We start from the raw sequence: 22125 nt of genomic DNA on the forward strand, positions 1-22125 counted from the left end.
ATGGTAATAAATAAAAAGTATCATTAAAATCAGTAATTATTTTTAAAAATGTATTTATTCATGTAATTTTTCATTATTTGAAGGGAAAATTGTATATAATAGCAAACTAATAACCTAAATTAAATGGAGTAGCTAGGGTTTGATTTAATTGTGCTCCATAGCAAACATTTGCAAAAATTTGTCAGACGCCTCTCTCTCAAAAATATCTCGCTTGCCACTCTCCTCCAATTTCTCGCTCGCTTCCTCACTTTTTATACAAACACAAGTGTATAAAAATTGTTTCTAATTGTATAAAGCATAGAAAATTGTATAAATACACGTATTTTTGTTCCCCTCTTCCTGATCTCGCTCGCCACTCTCCCAAATCTCGCTCGCGACCCTCGCCTTTCTCACTAATAAAAAGAAAAGCGAAATGTATAAATTGTGTTTCTGTTTGTATAAAGCGTGAGAAAATTGTATATATACACATGCAAGTACATATATTTTCGTCCTATACACTTATTATTATACAATAAAAATACTCCCCTGCCAGTTTCTTTTGCCTTTCTCTCTTTCTCGTTTTATACAATATTCAAAGTGTATCTAATTTCTCTCTTTCTCGTTTTATACAATTTGATTCAATTATATATTTCTTGTCAAGACTCTTTTGTCTTTCTCTCATTCTCATTTTATACAAATTCAAATTGTATATAATCATTCTATACACTTATAATAATATAATTCATTTTATACATTTTATTTTTACACAATTTTCTGCCCAAGTGTCTTTCTCTTTCTTGTTTTATACATTTCGTATTATACAATTTGCTTCAATTGTATATGTATAGCGAATTATACAGTTTCTATGTTTGCTAAGGAGCGCAATTATGCAAACTTTGCTATAGCATATAAATATGAATTTTTTATTTGCTATATGTGAAAGTTGCCCATTATTGAATTCCAGCTAATCCGAATTCGGATAATATAAGTAGAGTAAATGGACCTCAAAGTTGTGCATGGGCCTTCAAAGCCCAATGGCCCTTAGTAGTCCATAATAAGCCCAAATAGCTCTTTGGTCCTTGTAGTTTTTGGATGTGTAGAGATTTATCCCAGCCCCACTATACTAGGCCCAAAGTTACCAAAATTTTTGAAAGATACATATTTTACCAAAATGAAATTCCAATAAACCCCAATTTTTGGTAGAAAAGAAAAAGAATCTTTGTAAGATAAGAAAGGTTTGGTCAGAATTGAAGTTACATTTTAAGACTGAAAAGTAATAAATAGTTACAAAATATCTTGCAAACTATATACCCCTAAGTCCTATGGGATATTTTGCAAGGTCATCATGGAATAGATAAGATTTTTTCATTTTTAATCAGAGGTTTTGAATTTAAATCATGAAATAGACAAAAACTTGAGAGTGTATATGAATTTAATAGGCCTTACGCAACGGGAATCCAAGTTAATTAAGATTCAAATACATGTACCAAATACTAATCGAAAACAAACAAAAAAATTAACACCTTTCACTCTCACTTTTTCTAGTGAAGAAAGAAATAAAAACATTTTACATGTTAAGATTAAAAACTAGATACAATAGTCTTCTTTCTCTTTTTGACTAGCCATTCTGTGTTAGGAATTACTAACCTGACTAATTCAAAATTTTATCGTAAAAAAAACATATTATAAGCAATTTTATAAGACTCTTCACGCTAAATTAAAGATTTTGAATTTAAACTCGAAAACGAATATATATACAGTCAAATTCCACTACAAGAACTAGAAAAGACTCTTCAATGGAAAGTTTATATTTGTGTATAGATGTCCTCTCTTATATTGGTCTACATTGTCCCAATAATTATGTTTCCTAAGTGGTGTGAAAAAGGTTATCTATATGTGTACACACTAACTTTCACCTTCTTTTGCTTGGATAATACTAGAAAATATTTTGACTCTATGATTTATATGAATAGAACAAGATAAAAGATTTACACTTTTATTGGTCTACATGATAATCCATTAAAAAAAAGTATAGTGGTTCATTTTTTGGATCAATTGAAAACAAAAAAAAGAAATTGATCATTTGAAGTTGAAAGTTAGCAATATTTTGTTGGTAAATTAATTGTCTTTTAGATAAACTTGTGTTTGAGTATAAGTCAAATCTCATATTATACTTGTACTTATCAATAAATTAATCGTGACAGAATAAATTAAATTCCTTCTCCGTAATCAATCTTAAACATACAATAATAAAATTGGAAGTTTATGCAAAGAAATTCAGAACACTAACTTTCGAACCCCTATTTACAATATAATTATCACTTTTTTTTCCTTATATCAGGAAACTCAACAATGTATTTATAATTATAAACTTTTCAGTTTACCCTATTTTACAAGGTTTTAATTTGGACATGGAGAAAATTTCTAAAAGAAAAATTATTTATTCTTTACTAGATCCTATATGATATAATTCGAAAATATCGAATTATATATTGTTATATACACTATTTAAATTAAATAAAGTTTCATTGATAATAATGCCTTTTTAGACTCTTATGAGTCTTACCTTTCTAGCTAGTTCCAATTTTTGTTTGACATTTAATATGAAATTCCATGTAAGATGAGTAGAAGATTATTTAACAAATAATAATATTAAAAAAATATATATTAGAAGCATAATCACGTGATTTTAAACTTATTTAATTTTAATATAAATATTAAATATCGACTAGATAAAAAATGAGACGCAATTCTCTTATAAACAATTATAATGTAGGTGTGGATACCATTTTCAAATGGTATATATAATTCCACAAATTAGTTGGTGGAGAGACAAACTTACTTATTATATTTATTTTATTTTATTTAAATAAAAGAGATTATCATTAAAAGGTTACAAGATTCTTATTTTCAACTAATAAATAATTTGACAAGAAAGCATGCTTTATATCACTACTTTATTAATTTCTTTTTGAACATTGAATTGTCCTCTTACTAATTGTCTGGGACATGTATTTATTTTACATCTAGATTTGACACTTTCAAATTTGAATTTGTTTGTATTCAATTTATTTATATCTCTATTTTCTTTTTCGTTTTTCAAAAAAAAATTAATAATAACACCTTTTTTTACTAAATATCTTCTATAAATGATCATGTCTGGATAATTATAATAAACTCATAAATATAAGTTGCAAAATATTATCATCTTTTTATTATTTTCCACAAAGTATTTCAATATCCATTATATATAAATTAATAAGTTGTCAAACTCATCTCTAGTCTATCACTTATATATATAAAAAAAAAAACCCATAGTTCACATGATTTTTGATAGGTAATTGTTAATCTATCGGTGGACATTGAAATTTTATAGGACTCTACGAGACGTATTTAATTCGAATTGAGACTTTAGTAGATGTGTTCAGTTTCAATTAAAATTCTTGGAGGCTGTTCAACTCTAAATACTAGTTCAGTACCCTTATATAAAGGTACTATATTCCTTTGAAAAGACATCTAAAAAAATTCATATAGATCTCGAAATATTCCACAAAAAGTTATGGAATATTCATATAGAAGTCAAATCTAAATCATCCTAATCGAGAAACACGCCACTAACGGCCCTCGAATCATGGATAAATTTTAGGAGAGAAGAATTAAAGGATCAACAGAATTCTACCAGCTATCTTAATTAATAAAATCATATTTATTTAGATTTTATTTGTATAGCTTATTTATTTTCCATATATTTAAAATTTGTTACAAACACTATCGTTAAATAGAATTAACAAATGAATTCCTTTTATTCAATAACAAAAGTTATTCATTGCTACTTTTTTTAATATAGTAAATAAATTAAATGAAATTGGACTGGATAAAATAAAAATAGGAAAAAGGATAATAGTGGTTTTATGAGATGTTAGTGCCACAATATATATGAATTTGTAGGAGAGAAAATTATTTAGCTTGCTTTTTTAAAATACATATTTAATTTAAAGAAGTGGGGTACATAACTTAATTAGTCTAATGGAAGTCATTTAACACCACTCAACTATAAAGTGACTTTGTATAAATGGTACAATTATATATTTAAATTAATGATTTAATTAGGCTAAAAATGTGAGTCTAAAGAGAATTTAAATGCAAATTGAAGGATTAAAGTATATATTAAACCTTATTCCTAGTATAAACAATTCTAGTGTAGATGTGGATAACAATTGCATTGAAGTGGTGGAAGTAAACATAGTTTTTTTTTTAAATTATAAAAAAAGAAAAGATTCTAAGAATCAAATTTATTAGAAATTAGAAAAGAGAGCATGTTTTATACCTTTTTTATATTTAAAAAGTTTAGTTATATATCATGTTTAGGGTTTGAGCTTAGAAGTTCATGAACATGAATTGGTACTCAAGTTCTTTGAATTCATATTATTTTTATATTAAACATGTTAACCTATGCTAAAAAGTCAAATCTTTTCCTATATGACCTAAAATATAATATATTTATATTCTCTTCTCATATTAATAAATAATAATTATTTCATAGATTCATTTTGTGGTGTAAAATTCATCATTTTAAGAAAAAAATGAATTGGTTAAGGTCATTTGAACTTGGCTCTGACCTAAGTGTGTTAGGTTTGTTTCTTTTGATTGATTTTTTTTTTTTAATTTGACATATCGATATATTTTTCGGTCGAATATATCAGTCACATGATCAAGCATTTAAAGTAACTGGCATGAAATTAAGAGTTAATGTATGTGCCTCAAAGCTATATTTGGTGTGGTAAAGATAGTGAACCAAATCGCACGCCAACACCCCGATTTCGATATTCACCTTGAATATTTTCTCAAGTTTTTATGAGCCAATTTATGAGATTCAAATGTGTGATCACTCATATCATCAAGCATTTAAAGTCATTGAATTTTAGCTAGATTCGGCGCACATACATCTCAAAACTATCTTTAGCATGTTAAAGATAGTAAAACGAATCGCACGCCAACACCCTGATCTCGATACTCACCTTGAATATTTTCTCAATTGTTTACGATCCAATTTTATGAGATTCATGTGTGTCACTCACATGATCAAGCATTTAAAGTCATTGAATTTTAGCTAGAGTCGGCTTCTTCTCGTGCACATACATCTTAAAGCTATCTTTAACATGTTAAAGATAATAAAACAAATCGCACGCCAACACCATGTTAAAGATAGTAAAACAAATCGCACGCCAACACGCTGATCTCGATACTTACCTCGAACATTTTCTCAATTGTTTAGAATCCAATTTTATGAGATTCATGTGTATCACTCACATGATCAAGCATTTGAAGTCACTTGAAATCTAGAGTTGGCTTCTTCTCGTGCGCATGCATCTTGTCGCTATCTTAAACGTGGTAAAGATAGTAAACCAAACATCACACCAACACCCTGGTCCTTGCAAATTTTCTTTAAATTTTTACGAGTTAATTCATGAGATTTACATGTGTTACTGATCACATGATCAAAGCATTTAAACTCACTGAAATCTAGAATCGTTTTCTTCTCGTGCGCCTGCGTCTCAAAGCTATACTTGACATGGTAAAGATAGTAAACCAAAACCCATGCCAACTACTCTGATCTTAATATTCACCTTGAAGCTAGTTTGGACATTTTAATCAAGTTTTCACTAGCCAGTTGCATGAGATTCATAAGTATCACTCACGTGACCTAGCATTTAAAGTCACCAAAATCTAGAATCAACTTTTTCTCGTACGCATGCTCTCAAAGCTAGCTATATTTGGCAAGGTAAAAATAGTAAACCGAGCCACACACCAACAATTTGCGTTCTCGATACTCAAATTAATCATTTTCTCAACTTTTTTTTAAAAAAAGGATTTAATTATATTTAAACACAATTTAGGTTCAAATGTCCGTCAAACATATATATTTGGAAAGGTGACATATATAATGAAAGCAACAATTTCTATTTTTTTAAAAGCCCTTTATTGGATAAAGTGAATTAATTTCAAATAAACTCAAATATGCTAGTGGGTGCAATTATCATCTTTAATCCTATTTTCCCAAAAAAAAAAGTGAATAAAATAAAAGAATGAACATTACAATAGTGGTATGAACGGTGACAAAATCAAAATTTCACTAATAAAGTTCAAAATATGAATATACAAATTAGTTGAATGGATCGAAATTGAATATTTATTGCATCCTGATAATATAAATTTTTTGTCAAATAAAATCGCATAAATTATCTACCGACTCCAAACTGGCTCCGCCTCTGGATATTAATGTAGGTTATTAATTATGCTCTATATGTGGGAAAATAATTTTATAATCCTTTCTTTTCTATTAAACCAAAAAAATAAAGTGGGTAAAGCTTAAGGTTACCACACGCTATCAATAATCAAATATTGTTTAGTGCTCACTTTGGTCATTGGTTAAGTCATTTGGCACCATTCAACTAATTAATTAAAGTGATCTATGTTAAAAAATTATTTGTTTAGTACAATTGATATTTGATTACATTTAAAAGAGATGAGTTTAAGGATTCTCTTGTGTGATTATAAAAAGAATGAATAAAAAGAAATTACTTATATATATATATCATTCTCTCAGATATAAGTATTCATTTAAATTATGATCAAATTTCTAATTATACACTTTTTTTTTAAAAGAATGTTTTATTCAATCAAAATTTTGTAGCACTAATAATATACTATTAGATGGTGTTGCTTTCACTTTAATCAACACATTTTAGTTATATGCACAAATATTATAGTTAATATAATTTATCACATAGAATGCGACTTTATTTTTTAAGTTATTTATAACATGTTTATTATGAAATTTTACTTATTCTTTTAATTAATTTAATAAATCAACTAGCTAATTAATTAACAGTATTAAAACATCACTATCCTTAATTGTTAACAAACTTTGTTGTCATGTATTATTTAGATAGAATGTAGTGATGTTGTGACAAGTATAATTTTTATTTTTTTTAGTTCGAAGTCTAAAGGTTATAAAATATTAACAAACATTTTAAAATGGTATATAAAATTTTATATTAACTAAAACGGTAAAATCACTAGAACAACAACGATTTCTTTTGCCAAAAAAAGCAAATCGCTAGTACTGCAGCGATTTTGCAAAATATGAGCGATTTTCTTTTAAAAAAAATTCATGAACACATCTTCATTTGAACTTTTTTTTTTAAAAAAAATGAAAATCGCTACCTAGGCAGTGATTTTCTTTATTTTTTTTAAAAAAATGAAAATCGCTACATAGCAGTGATTTTTTTTTAAAAAAAATCACATTTTACAAAATCGCTGCTATTAAAGCGATTTTGCTTTTTTCGGCAAAGGAAATCGCTATTGTTTCAGCAATTTTACCGTTTTGGTTAATATAAAATTTTATATATCGTTTTGAAATCTTTATTAATATTTTATGCCCTTTAGACTCCGAACTCCATTTTTTTGGTTAGCAATTCACAAATAAATTGAAAAAAAAAATGCAATGACTGATTAAAGTATTGAAAATCGTGGGTGCTTTTAATTTTTAAGAATAAAACCTAACATTCATCCTAATTAAAAATATGAAACTATAATATAGTACTTTATTTAACCGTCTTAATCAAATCTTGACTCTAATTAACCATATCTATGACGTGCAATTAGATAAAATTAAATAAGGTTTGGTGGTGGTGGTGGTGGTGGGGGGGGGGGTTGTCCTTTAAGTTGATTTTATTCAACAATTTAACAAGTGAATAATATTCTAAAATAATTATAAATAAATTTATCTCATAGATATATATTATTGAAGTAGTGCTTAATTGGTGTTGAAAACTATCTATTAAAGATTAATTCTTGCTGAAAATATATGATTCGTAGCTTAATATTTTGACTTTGCGTAATAAAAGTTTTAATATCGTCACTCTGGTTACCTAAAATAACTTGATATAGAGGTATATTATTGTTGTTCCATAATATCAACTAGTGTAGGTGTATTAGAGGGAGTTAATTATTTCAACTTAACTATAATATTAAGATTAAGTAAAAATAATAACTACTAATATTTTTTTAGATTTTAGATAAATTGTAGTGTTAGTGTGACATGTACCATCCATAATTAGTAATTTATTTACAAATTATTTTAATTAAAATACCTATCCCACTGCTGCTTTTGACTCAAAAGCCTAATATTTCCCCTAATACTTTGGACTTAAATTTAATTAGCTCATGTCTTAATCAAATATTATATTATGCCGCTAATAAGTGTTTCAAGTTTGGTTATACAATCAAACATCGTTATATTGATTATATTTGTCTGAAAAAGTCATTATTGAATCTCTTTATATTAATTATATATATTTATTGAAATATTTATGACTGTTATGGTGTGGCGTTATGTATAATATGTATGATTATAATAAGGGAAAATTATATATAATAGCAAAATAATAAATCAAATTAATTGCTATAACCATCCTTTGATTTAATTGTGTCCCGTAGCAAACTGTTTGTTAGTCACCTTTCTCTCTTAAACTCTCGCTCGCCACTCTCATCTCTCGCTCGCTTCTTCTCACTTTTTTACAAACACGTGTACAAAATCTGTTTCTATCTGTATAAAATGAGAGGAAATTGTATAAATACATATATTTTTGTTTCCCTCTCTCCCATCTCCCAGATGTCGCTCGCCACCCCTCGCCTCTCTCGCTTATACAAACAGAACAAAATGTATAAATTGCTTTATTGTTTGTATAAGCTAGAGAAACTTGTATATACACATGCAAATACATATATTTTCGTTCTATATATTTATGATTATACAATAAAAGTACTCCCCTGCCCAGTTTCTTTTGCCTTTCTCTCTTTCTCATTTTATACAAATTCAAATTGTATATAATTTCTCTCTTTCTCGTTTTATATAATTCGATTCAATTATTTCCTGCTCAAGTCTCCTTTGCCTTTCTCTCTTTCTCATTTTATACAAATTAAAATTGTATATAATTATTCTATACACTTATAATTACACAATTCTTTTTATACACTTCGTTTTATACAAATTCTCTACCCAAGTCTCTTTCTCTTTCTCGTTTTATACAATTCGCTTTGATTATATATGTATAGCGAATTATACATTGCTATCGAACTGTCATTTTTTACTAGCATCATGTGTAGTCTCTTCTCAACTAGGACTAGAAATTCATCAATAATTACAACTTAAGATATAATTTTAAGATAATTATTGTCTAAACAAGAACAACTCAAATCTAATATCAAATAAAACTTTAATCATCAACTTAATAATTCAATTCAAAGGAACTCATGATCAATAAGTGTAACTTGATATAATATAAGATAATTTAGTATCGAACAAATTTATACTAAAGATTTAGTAATTTAATTACAGGGAAATCCATCCATGATCTAAAGACTCAAAATATAGTGTCGAACAAAATTTTAATATTTTACAAAATTAAGTTGACATTACTTTTTTTTTTCTTTCAATTTCATCCTTATTTTAAAAAATCAAAACAAAAATTTTAATAAATCAAAGAAATCATTAAAGAGCTAGCAACTTTTTTTAAAAAAAAATTTAAATCACAGTTATAGTGTAAAGGTAAGTACTCCTTTATTCTTCACTAGATATCTCAAGTTTGAGTCATCAAAGTTGCCTTCGTCAGAAAGTAATTTTAATTTACCCCTAATGAGTAATGTGAGACTTTCTAATGTAAGTTTGAATTTAGTCAGACTCCGATAAAAATATCGAACGTGAATAAAAAAATCTAAAAAAGTTGGTTAGGTTGTTAAAGTTGAATAAATTCCTCAACAATTTAAAAGTAGGGTTGGTTGACGGGGCAATAAACTTGTGACGACACGAATGCTTCACATGCCATCTAATTTTTGGCACGGCTTTTCCCTTTTCCTGTGTGTGTTTAGCGTATCAAAAGGTTGATGAATTTTCGTTACGAGTTTGAGTCGTGAGAATTATATTTATATAGTAATAATTAAACGAAAAAGTAGATAGATTTATTTATTATTTCTGAGTTTTGAATATTGTGAATGGTGATAGAAAATAATTTCACATAAATTTTATTTATTGACTTAAAAAAAACTTTGACTTTCTGAATTAAAATATAGCGTCATAAGACGTTTAATAATTTGTTTGATTAATACTTTTATATATATTAATTAAATTTCATGGACGTTTGTTTTTGACTGATTAATATTTAATAGTTACTTGGACTAAAATTGATTATTTTTGACTGATTTTTCAAATGGTTATTATTCTTTTTTTTTGATTTATTTTATTTGTCATTTTTCACGATTTTAAAAAAGATATTAAATAAAAAAGTAATTTTGAGTAAATTATTATTATTTATTCTTACACCTCAATTTAGTATTCTATTTTTAATTGAAAAAACTCAGTAACTTTAGTTGGTCAGTAACAGAGTCAAAATTTACACTTAAAGAAAAAAAAGGAAAACTTCATAAATGTACTATAATAAAAAATATTCACATATAATACAAGTTTTAATGATAGATAACACATTTATCATTCATTGTGACAATTTTTTATCAAATAAACATAATATATTTCAAAAACAATTATAATTCATATATATTGCATACATAATTCACTTTTAATACACATTACAGATTTATCATAATATTATTATAAATGATAATAAACAAACTAAAATCAGTAATTATTTTTTTAAATGTATTAATTCATTTTCAAAAAAAAAAAAAACACCTAAACAAACTAAAAAGAATTTTCATATTCACTAATATACATGAAAGATTTTTTTTTTGGGGAACCCACGGATAATCCAAATAGCACTAGACAAGCCTTCTGCGATAAGTTCGACTCAAAAGGCATTAAAGCGGGATCAATCCCTGGTCATCCGAACCAACTGAGTCATATAATATCTACCATATATAAATAATATAACTTATCTAAAGCCCATCCTATATCGTTCCGGATTATGTATATGAACTTTTACTTTACTGGTAATAAGCACGACGATTAAAATGGACTCGTAGTAACGTGTGAGCCTAATTTTTTCCAAATTAGGCACGTGCCCCACCTTCCCCACCACCAGCTCATCCACCACATCATTATGCTGACGTGTACCATATTGCCACGTGGCCAACTATATATTGCATCCTCTTTATCCGCCCGATTTAACCCCACCACCGGAAAATAAAACAAACCTATACATACAGAAACAGTAACCTATAGATATAGAGAGAGAAAACAAACAAAATGGTGAAAAATACATGATAGAATTACAGATTGTGGGAATCTGAATCTGAAAATCATAATCGGAGAAAAGAGGATTTTCCGGTAGTATAAATAGGTACAGATGGCGACGCCATTAACGACTACAGGAGGAGGAGGAATACAAGGAGTAGGCGGTGGTGGTGGTGGAGGAGGAGGAGGAGGAGGAGTAGCGGTAATGTCAGGCACACACGTGGAACAATCTGGAGCGTTGAGTAGTGGTAGTAGTAGAGCGGTGGGAGTTAAAGGTTCATCGCCTGTAAGGATTTTTCTTTTCTTTCATAAAGCTATAAGGAAGGAACTGGATGGGTTACATCGATCTGCTATGGCGTTTGCGACGAATCAGGACACTGAGATTAAGCCTTTTATGGAACGGTGTTACTTTTTGAGGTCGATTTATAAGCATCACTGCAATGCTGAAGATGAGGTTTGTTTGAAGTAGTTTTTTCATAGCTTAGTTGTAGCTTAATTTTTTGAAATGATTTGAGGAAATTTGTGTGCAGGAGGATTCTGGTGAATAATTTTGAGCAGCTTAGCAAATATATACTCATAAAAGGATTGGAATTTAAGTTTTTTAATATTTTGTTTCTCCTGCTCTGGAAATGTTATGTGGTTATGTTTATTGAACTGGAATGATTTTACTTGCATATGTGAAATTTATGATTTCTTGAATGATTTGATGTGATTTCATTTACGAAATATGAGTAAATAGAAAGAAATGTAGAATTTGTAACTATAAGATTGGTGCAATATGATGAGACGCGTAGTTATTGTATCTTTAGTTAGGGTTTGGTGCAAATTTCTCTTCTTGAGTTCTTTTCTGGGGATTTTAGTTGATCCTCTTTGGTTGGTTGTGGTCTATTCTGAGGTTGTGGGAGGACGGATAAGACTTGAGCTTTCTGTAGCTCAAGTGTTCAATTTTTATTTTTTGATTGTTTGCTCAAGGTGTTCAATTTATTTCATGATTTTCTTTCGAGCTATGAGCACTTTTGGTTGCTGCTAGTGCCAGTATTGGTTGAAATGGAAATGAGATACCGAATGTCAAATGTGAAGTTGACAATGAATAGATATTTATGAACTGTTTTTGCTTCATGCCTTCTTTGTTGGGGTCAAACAATATAGTGTATCAGTTCACCTGGTTGCATTATTATTTTTCTGCATAGTCCCTATAACTTGAATCATTTAACAAAGCTGTCTCTTTTCTGGCAACTGATTCTCAATTTTGAATGTCTGAGGCTACTTACTGTTGTGAGCAGATGTACACAGAATCGAGTTACAATTTGAATTTTTAGTTTCTCCTTCTCTTGAAACTATTATGATTTTTATCGCTTTTTGAACTGGAGAAGTTGTTGCTTGACAAAATCGAATTTAGTTTCATGCTTTTTTGGTTTATTTTAAAATTGAGAATTAGTAAATGACAAAAGGATAGTTAATGGTTTGACAAAGTGTAGCAAAATTTGGACTTGTGTTGTCGATTAAACAAATGGGACTGGTAATTTTTGCATCTTAGTTTGACTTTAAATTTTCTTGTCTTGTTGGAAATTTGTTCTAATCCCTCTTGGTTACTTGTGTGAAGAGAGGTGGTGGGAAAGAGGGCTGGTTTTAGAATTTGTTTGTAGTTCGAGCAATGCTTTTTGGATTGAACTTTTCTTTGTTTATTTTTTGGAAGAATCAAGAAAGTGTTTTATCTCGAGTTATAAAGAATTTGGTTTGCCTTTTGTCTTCTACTAGTTTTAGGATTGGGTGTTGTCAAAATAAGAAAGAAGAGAAAAGAAAAGAAAAGAGAGGGCGTATTTCATAAGTGAAGTTGAGAAAAAAAATGATATTTAGGTCTGTTCTTTGGCATAATTCATTAATGTGCTCCATTCCCTCTTTAGTTAGAGCAATGTAGTTTTATCGGATATATCTCTTGCTGGTTTCATTATTATGTAATACAAGAGAAATTTCTTATAAGCTTTCTATAATTTTGCTACTCACTCCTGGTTTCTGTCTCCATGCACTATTGCTCATCGTTGCTCTCACCAATTTAGGCGAGTCATGTTGTTGTAACCTAATAGGTATCAACGTATCCGTAAATCCTCATTACATAAAGAAGACAACATATTTTACTTTGGTGCTTGAATTAACTATGTTTCATTGCCCCATCACCACCACCAAAACCCCTTGAAATATTACCTTTTTGCTTCACAAGAGATAGAGAAACATTCCCACATTTTACGACTTAAATTAACTTCAGGGAAATTGTGTGTACATAAGGGTTCATTTCTTTGTTTCGCGTCGAAAGTATGCCATGGTTTGATCTAGTGGACTTGAGCCTTCCCTTTGCAATCCCAGTAATAGGAATGTAATTTTATAATTGTTTCCCCCATGATATGCTTCTCCTTCTTGATAGATAAATATTTCATAAATTACAGAGCACAATGGCTAGTTCATACAAAAAGAGCAAACTTGATATTCTGCTTTGAACATCATTAGCATATCATTGTGTGAATGGCAGGTTATCTTTCCAGCACTTGATATTCGTGTGAAGAATGTAGCACGGACTTACTCCCTTGAGCATGAAGGAGAAGGTGTGCTTTTTGATCACCTGTTTGCATTACTTGACTCGGATACGCAAAGTGAAGAAAGCTACCGCAGAGAATTGGCTTCGTGTACAGGAGCTCTTCAAACATCTATTAGCCAACACATGTCTAAGGAAGAAGAGCAGGTATCCTTGCAAATTTACCTTGCTCTTAGTTTTGGCTTGAGGGACACGTGAAATGCATTGTTTTCTATGAAATTAATTTTTTTATTGACGTGAAAAAGGAAAATCCCCTTGCTGTAGATTGTATGGATATCATTATCACTTGATATTGTTCATGTGTGTTACTCAATTTGTTTCACTTTATATGAGCTAGTTACTATTTGGAAGTCAAAGGATGCTTTCTTTGATTATGATCTTTTCAAATACTCTTAAATATAATGAATTGTTAATTATTATGATTTATAGTAATTTATTTTGTAGTTTCTAAATATTGAAATTTTATCAGAAAAGAAAGAGAGGAAATTCTCATACAAATTCTTAAAAAGGAAGATCCTCTTAATTACATAATTTTAAAATGGAAGTCGTGAATCAAATTTTTCTAAGATTTTTTAATTAGTTAGAGTGATCCTTATACTTCAAATTATGTCACATAAAGTGGAACAACAGGAGTATTCACTTTCTGATTACTGAGAACCTCTAAGGGGCAATAGTTAACAATTCAAAACTCAGTGGATAATGGGCCCACACCTTTACCCTCTCCATTTAAGTACCAGGTTGTCAGATTCAACCCCGGTGATGTGTGCCTAACCCATACTTTACGTGTTGCGCTCTTATTACCAGACGACAGAAGTCTTGGGAGGCAGATTATTGTGTATATATTACCCATTTAGTTAGGTATGGAGATTTTGTGGTTCTTTTCCATTATAAGTAAAAGAAGAAAAATTTGAACTCTTGACTAAAGAGCGCACAAAAGTCATCCACTCGCTACCTCCTCCAATGTGGATTATTTATTTGAGCTTTGGTTGTTTTAAGAATTAATTTGTTTAGAACTCCTTATATATAAAGAGGATCTTCTTGTACTTTTATGAAGTGTTGGAATTTGATTTTGGTGCAACTTCCATTCTCCCTGTGGTGCTACATGTCTACATTCATATCAGAGCCGTCTCATTTCTTGCTTGTTGTACTACATCACCTCACATACATCATGTCTATAAAATTAGAGTCTTACATAAGCACTACTGCTGATTAGTATGTCAACGTGCTAAAAAATGAAGAGAAGCATGAACAATTTACTAATTTATTACTAGGGAGTTTTCTACTCTTTCAAACTCACCACAGAGGGAGTGGTGAGATGGATGAGATCCCTCTATCCTTAATGAGAAGTTTCGACTTCAAGCCCTAGGAATGGAGGAACCTGTGGTAACGAGCACGTCGCCCTTTAATGGACCCTATGCAGCATGAATCTTAGAATGTGGTTTTTAGTCCCTTCATCCCTTTTGAATCATTCATAATGTGGATACATTATTTCAATGTTATTTCTGGTTCAATCAGAGTAGACAATATCCAAAAATTTGTATTTGAAATGTTAACACAAAAATGAGGACGATATAACAACACCAACTGAGCCTCAATCCCGAACAAGTTGTTGTTCACTTCTCTATTTAAGCTCTCAACTATGCCATCATCATGCTAAATAAAGTAAAAGTAACTAACATAAATCATAATATTTAGAAGTACTCTAACAAGACAAACCTATTCACAGCTAGTAGATTTTACCAGGCCCTTTCTTTTGGTCTGCATTGATTTCAAGAATTTTTAGGTCTTTTGATACAAAAATGAGTAGGATATTCTCTATATTAATTTCATTCTCAAGAAAAAATATATTTCTGTACATTAATCCTGACAAGTTAATGCGATCCTCGTCTCCTAATTGGGTAGTGGGGCTTGTTGTTTGCCTGAGGTTCATTTAGTTAAGTTCAGTGTTATCAAAGCCACACTTAAGCCCTGAAGTGAGACTCAAATTGTGTTGAGCGCTTTGCCTCGCTTTATGTGCGCTTCAGTGTCCTCATCAAGGTTCTAAGGCAAACGTTTCCTTGCCAATGAACTTTGTATGAAGAAGTTACACTAAATAATTGATATTTCACTTATCAAATTTTTTTTCAATTTCTTTGGTCATATATTTGACATTCATTTTATAATTATTAGTCTTGGACTAAACATATATATTTGTATTCTTTTCTTCCTTTGCGCCTTTTTTCATTAAAGCCCACGCTTTATTTGCGCTAAAAGCCCTCATGGTGCTTAGAGCTTATTTGCGCGTTTCACATTTGATAACACTGGTTAAGTTAAAACTTTGTTGTATGAAATTTCCCCTTATTATTTATTTTCTTGATGACTGACCCTTATTTTGTGACGATTGTTTCATTTTTTTTATTGTTAAAATTGTTGACTAGTGTTCTTTTATTTTCTTCTTCTTCTTCTTCTTCTTCTTCATCATCATCATCATTATTATTATTTACGTTGCTATCTGTTGTTATTGTGCCATTTTGAAGGTCCTCCCCTTGCTCATGGAGAAGTTTTCATTCGAGGAGCAGGCATCACTGGTATGGCAATTTCTGTGCAGCATCCCTGTGAATATGATGGCCGAATTTCTGCCTTGGCTTTCATCTTCTATATCTGCTGATGAGTGCAAAGATATGCATAAATGCTTGCACAAAGTAATTCCAGACGAGGATCTTCTTCAAGAGGTGAGTTAGCTTGCTTATAGGTGTTAAAGATCTTTGTTAAGTATGGCAAAGCTGATAAAATTCATCTTGCATGAAGATTATGTTTACCTGGATGGATGGCAAAAAGTTAACAAACAAACGCAAGGCTTGTGAAGAGAGTAGAACACACAATAATTCAGATTCTGTTGTTAGAGGCTTAATTGGTCAGGCAGAGAATGTTCCTTGTCCTTGTGAATCTTCTAGCAGGGAATTTCTTGTCTCAAATTTGAATCTTAAAGAATCCACTCTGAATCGCCCGGTTGATGAGATACTGCATTGGCACAAGGCTATTAGAAAGGAGTTGAATGACATAACAGAAGCAGCTAGGGAAATAAAGTTGCGTGGAGATTTTTCTGATTTATCTGCCTTCAACCAGAGGCTTCAGTTTATTGCTGAAGTTTGTATCTTTCATAGGTATGCAGCCTCACTATTATGCATATCTATTTGAAGTTTTGGCTTAAATAATTTTGACGGACTAATATATAACTGCTATGGTGCTTGAATCTGGATCATTCAAACTATTTTCATACTTTGACTGCAGTATTGCCGAGGACAAAGTTATATTTCCTGCAGTAGATGCAGAAATATCATTTGCCCAGGAGCATGCGGAAGAAGAAAACGAGTTTGATAAATTTAGATGCTTGATAGAAAGCGTTCAGAGTGCTGGATCCAACTCAACTTCTGTAGAATTTTATTCAGAACTGTGCTCACAAGCTGATCATATAATGGAGACAGTGGAAAGACACTTCTGTAATGAGGAGGCTCAGGTGAGTAATATCAGAATCAGAAATATTCTGCAAGTTCAATGTTTCGATCTTTAGATACAACAACATACCCGATGAAATTCCACAAGTATATACCCCCGTGTAAAAAAATAGTTATATCTCGGAAGTGATGAAAGTAGGTAATTGATCTTGATTATTTAGATTCTATGTGATCCCAGGTTCTTCCACTCGCACGAAAACATTTTAGCGCCAAAAGGCAGCGGGAACTCCTTTACCAGAGCTTGTGTGTTATGCCACTTAGACTCATAGAATGCGTCTTACCATGGTTGGTAGGTTCATTAAGTGAGGAGGAAGCAAGGTCTTTTCTTCAGAACATGCATCTGGCAGGTAAAGTCTAATTTCTACTGCTTGATACTTTCATTTAATTAAAACTTGGCTTCTGTGTTGACAATGATAGAAAGTATGCCTGTTCACCCCGTCTGTTTTGTTACTAATGCAGCACCAGCATCAGACACTGCTTTGGTCACACTTTTCTCTGGTTGGGCATGCAAAGGTCGTCCAGATGACATTTGTTTATCTTCAAGTGTAACCGGTTGCTGTCCTGCTAAAATTTTAGCTGGGAATCAAGAGAACTTAGGTAAATGTTGCGGTACATGCACTTCTTCAAGAATTGCCAAATGTAGCAGTAGCTCAAATGGTGAGCAAAATAATGGTGAAAGGCCAACCAAGCGTGTAAACTTAATGTCAGAGGATAAATGCTATCGTCATGAATCTTCAGGAGGTGGAAAATTTCGGAAAGGATCCACTGGTAATCAGTCTTGTTGTGTTCCTGCATTAGGTGTTGTGAATTCCCTTGCTGCAGCAAAATCATCGCGCACTTTTACTCCAAGCGCTCCTTCTCTGAACTCCTGTCTTTTCAACTGGAATACCAGCTTGACCAATGCTGGATATGCAACACGTCCGATCGATAACATTTTTCAATTTCACAAGGCAATCAGAAAGGATTTGGAATTTCTGGATGTTGAATCTGGAAAACTGACTGATTGTGATGAGACTTTCCTCAGGAAGTTTTGTGGTCGTTTTCGTCTCCTACGGGGTTTGTATAAAGCTCACAGTAATGCAGAGGATGATATAGTATTTCCAGCTTTGGAATCAAAAGAGACGCTTCATAATGTTAGCCATTCTTACACCTTGGACCACAAACAGGAAGAAAAGCTATTCGAGGATATATCATCTGCACTTGATGAGCTTTCTCAGCTCCGTGAAAACTTGAATGGTGGGAGTTCAGTTAAAGGTCCGTGTAGAAACTCTGGTGCTTGTGACTTACATGAATATTCAAGAAAATACAATGAGCTGGCAACTAAAGTTCAAGCCATGTGCAAATCGATAAAAGTAACCCTGGATCAACATGTTATACGGGAGGAAGTTGAGCTATGGCCGCTATTTGACCGGCATTTTAGCATTGAAGAACAAGACAAACTAGTTGGTAGGATAATAGGTACAACTGGGGCAGAGGTACTTCAGTCAATGTTGCCCTGGGTAACCACTGCTCTCACTCAGGATGAACAAAATAAAATGATGGAGACGTGGAAACAAGCAACCAAAAACACTATGTTCAGTGAATGGCTCAATGAATGGTGGGAAGGAACTCCAGATGAAACTTCCCAGATATCAAGCTCAGAGGACATTGTATCACGAGGTTGTTACCATGCTTTTATTAGTTTAATTCATGCTGTTGTGTTGTTCTATAAGCTATTTACCTTAAGTCAAGGCTATTAGTGGATCTAAACTGAGAAAATTTTCCTGATATTCATTTTAGCCTCTAAAATTATGCCTTTTCAGGATGTGAGTTTCCTGAATCTCTAGAACAAAGTGATTCAACTTTTAAACCTGGATGGAAGGACATATTCCGGATGAATCAAAATGAGCTAGAGTCAGAAATAAGGAAGGTCTCCCGAGACTCTTCGCTTGATCCTAGAAGAAAAGCATATCTTATTCAAAATCTCATGACCAGGTTTGTTTTCAATAAATCCATCTTTTGAAACCTTTGTGATTGCTATATCATTGTCATTATTCCACGTAACCTATTGAGCATCTGTTGTTCAGTCGCTGGATAGCTGCTCAGCAGGAGTCTGAAGCAAGATCTGTTGAAACTTCAAATGGTCAAGATCAAATAGGATGTTCACCTTCATTCCGTGATACAGATAAGCAAGTGTTCGGATGTGAGCATTATAAAAGAAACTGCAAGCTCCGAGCAGCTTGCTGTGGTAAACTATATCCATGCAGATTCTGTCATGACAAAGTCAGTGATCATTCTATGGATAGGTAAATTTCTGGATGCATTTCTGTTTCTAATCAAACTCCATTGCATGTCTAATTTTTCTAGTAATTTGCAGGAAGGCAACAACTGAAATGATGTGTATGAACTGCCTCAAAGTACAACCAGTTGGACCTACTTGCACGACTCCATCCTGTAATGGCCTTTCAATGGCAAAATATTACTGCAGCAGCTGTAAATTTTTTGATGATGAAAGGTGATACTACAATGACACTACTTGTTTCATGTTGATGAAGTAGATTGAATCACATAAGTCAATTACCTAGAACATAAAGCCCTCATTTAATAAAAAATTGTCTGTCGATTTCCTTGAGCAAATCACATGAAAATCTATTTCAATACCTAATTCCTTTAGTCAAGGGTGAAATCCTCGGGTCTCTACTATTTCTGCTTCTTGTACGTGTTGCAAGATGAAATTATACCCCTAATAGATCTTTCATCTTGATTACTACGTTCTATTCGTTTCCTACTTCAGGACAGTATATCATTGCCCGTTTTGCAATTTATGCCGGCTGGGGCAAGGATTAGGTGTTGACTTCTTTCATTGCATGACCTGCAATTGCTGCCTCGGAATGAGACTTGTGGACCACAAATGCAGGGAGAAAGGTCTTGAAACCAACTGTCCAATATGTTGTGATTTTTTATTCACATCAAGTGAAACTGTCAGGGGTCTGCCCTGTGGGCATTTTATGCATTCAGCATGCTTTCAGGTTCTGTTCACTTTTCTCTGCTAAGCTATTTTCATGTCTTTGTTGTCAGAAAGGATTATGTTTGTTATTAGAAATTTAATTTGAATTAAAAGCAATCTCTTTATTTCCTCAGGCATATGCTTGCACACATTACATCTGTCCCATTTGCAGCAAGTCTATGGGAGATATGTCGGTAAGGAATGTTCTTCCTTCTTTAAACAAACCTTTTTGCCGAGTAGTGATGCTTGTTTGTGTAAATCCATGGAATTATTTTCAGACACAAGAATATTGTGAAATATCTCTGCTATAACTCGTTAAAGTTTTAAATTATAGGTGGAATATTCTGGTTGCATTGATGGTTGGTTTTATTTCTCAGAGGGCTATAATTGTATTACCTCTATGGTATAGTCAAACACTAACTTGATGTGTCTGTGATAAAACTTATTTTTGATTTAAATATTTCCTTAGAAAAAGAAACTGCATCAAGCCTATGAAATGGGGCAGATGAATGTGGGAATGTGCGAATGTGCGTGTGTTTGTCAAGTAACTTTATTTGTTCTTTGCATAAACAGGAGTGCTTGTCTGTTTTGTGAGTTCTTGTATTATTCCTCGCATTTTGTACTCAATTATAAGCCTTGCCTGATCCACAAAGAGTCGTATCTATTCAAAAGAGAAGAAGAGAGGAGTATCTTTTATTTGGAAAAATCAATTTTTCCACAGAAGCATGTAACATCATACTATTATTAACCTTATTTATGAACGTTATCTACGATGCCCTTGGATATTGATATGGCGTTTTATTTAATGAAATTCTGGTAGTATTAAGAAAGAAATTGAACGTTCTATTTGATCCTATTGTTTAAAGAAAATCATATTGTCTTCTCACTTCTTGTGGATACTTACAGCATGTAGCTCTATACATTTCTTATTTTGAGACCTTTAATCTTTTCGTATCCTTTTCTTCCCGTTCTATTATATTTGTGCTCAGATAACTGACCTCAACTTTCGTTCTAAGAGTTCGTGCTCAGATAAATGACCTCACTGTTCGTTCTCTCCTTTTAGGTGTACTTCGGGATGCTTGATGCTTTGATGGCTTCAGAGGTACTACCAGAAGAGTTTAGGAACCGCTGCCAAGTACGAAATCTTTCTAACAACTCTTATGCTTATTAATATTATCTCTGAAGCTTTTTTTCTCAAATTTTTACATGAAATTTCCCCAGGATATATTGTGTAACGACTGTGGTAAGAGAGGAACTGCACCATTCCATTGGCTATATCACAAGTGTGGATCTTGTGGATCCTACAATACCAGAGTGATAAAGGTGGAAACAAGTCCTAATTGCTCAAGCTAATGAGACCAGGTGGAAGGTTTCATCCTGATTTTCACATCACTCGTATCGTACGTTTCTTTTATGTACATATATATATATAATAGATGTCGGAACCCAGGATTACATACTTCTTCTATACATCGCATTGTTAAGTGCGAGCTCGATACATAGGTTTGTAAAATACATGAGCAATAACGGTCGCCAAAATTTTGTTGTTGTTATACACCAAATATGCTGTTTAGCCAAATTATTGTGCGCTAAAGTTTTCATCTACTTTAGCTGTTGTTTCATTTTTAATCCAGATGTATAATGATACTAATAATAATAATAATAATGTGTTCTCTGTTGGACCCTGCCCATATAGAAAATACTCATTCCTTTAATTAAAGATGGTATCTTAATTTTTGCATTTTGTAATTAATAATTGTGGCATCAATCATTATGCTTTGTCGGTATTCTTTAATTCTTAATTAAAGACTTTAGGTCCATTCTATGG

At 31.6% G+C, this 22125-nt stretch overlaps 1 protein-coding gene across 2 annotated transcripts; it reads left to right on the forward strand.

Annotated features, from left to right (window-relative positions):
• The first annotated feature begins 11166 nt into the window (after nt 1-11166).
• Nucleotides 11167-21997, forward strand: LOC101250214 (zinc finger protein BRUTUS-like). Of its 2 annotated transcripts, none has more exons than XM_004238866.5 (14): nt 11167-11684; nt 13755-13964; nt 16334-16528; nt 16605-16960; nt 17088-17313; nt 17490-17658; nt 17771-18970; nt 19114-19285; nt 19378-19596; nt 19668-19805; nt 20085-20319; nt 20432-20491; nt 21361-21432; nt 21519-21997. In XM_004238866.5, exons 1-14 carry the CDS (start codon nt 11343-11345, stop codon nt 21648-21650), a joined length of 3726 nt encoding a protein of 1241 aa, XP_004238914.1. In that variant the 5' UTR covers nt 11167-11342; the 3' UTR covers nt 21651-21997. The 2 variants fall into 2 exon arrangements, with proteins under 2 accessions (XP_004238914.1, XP_069153868.1); XM_069297767.1 differs by having other exon boundaries at nt 11210-11684; nt 11761-13964.
• The last annotated feature ends 128 nt before the right edge of the window (nt 21998-22125 follow it).

This window comes from Solanum lycopersicum, chromosome 5 (genome assembly GCF_036512215.1).
Source record: "Solanum lycopersicum chromosome 5, SLM_r2.1".
Lineage (NCBI taxonomy): Eukaryota > Viridiplantae > Streptophyta > Magnoliopsida > Solanales > Solanaceae > Solanum > Solanum lycopersicum.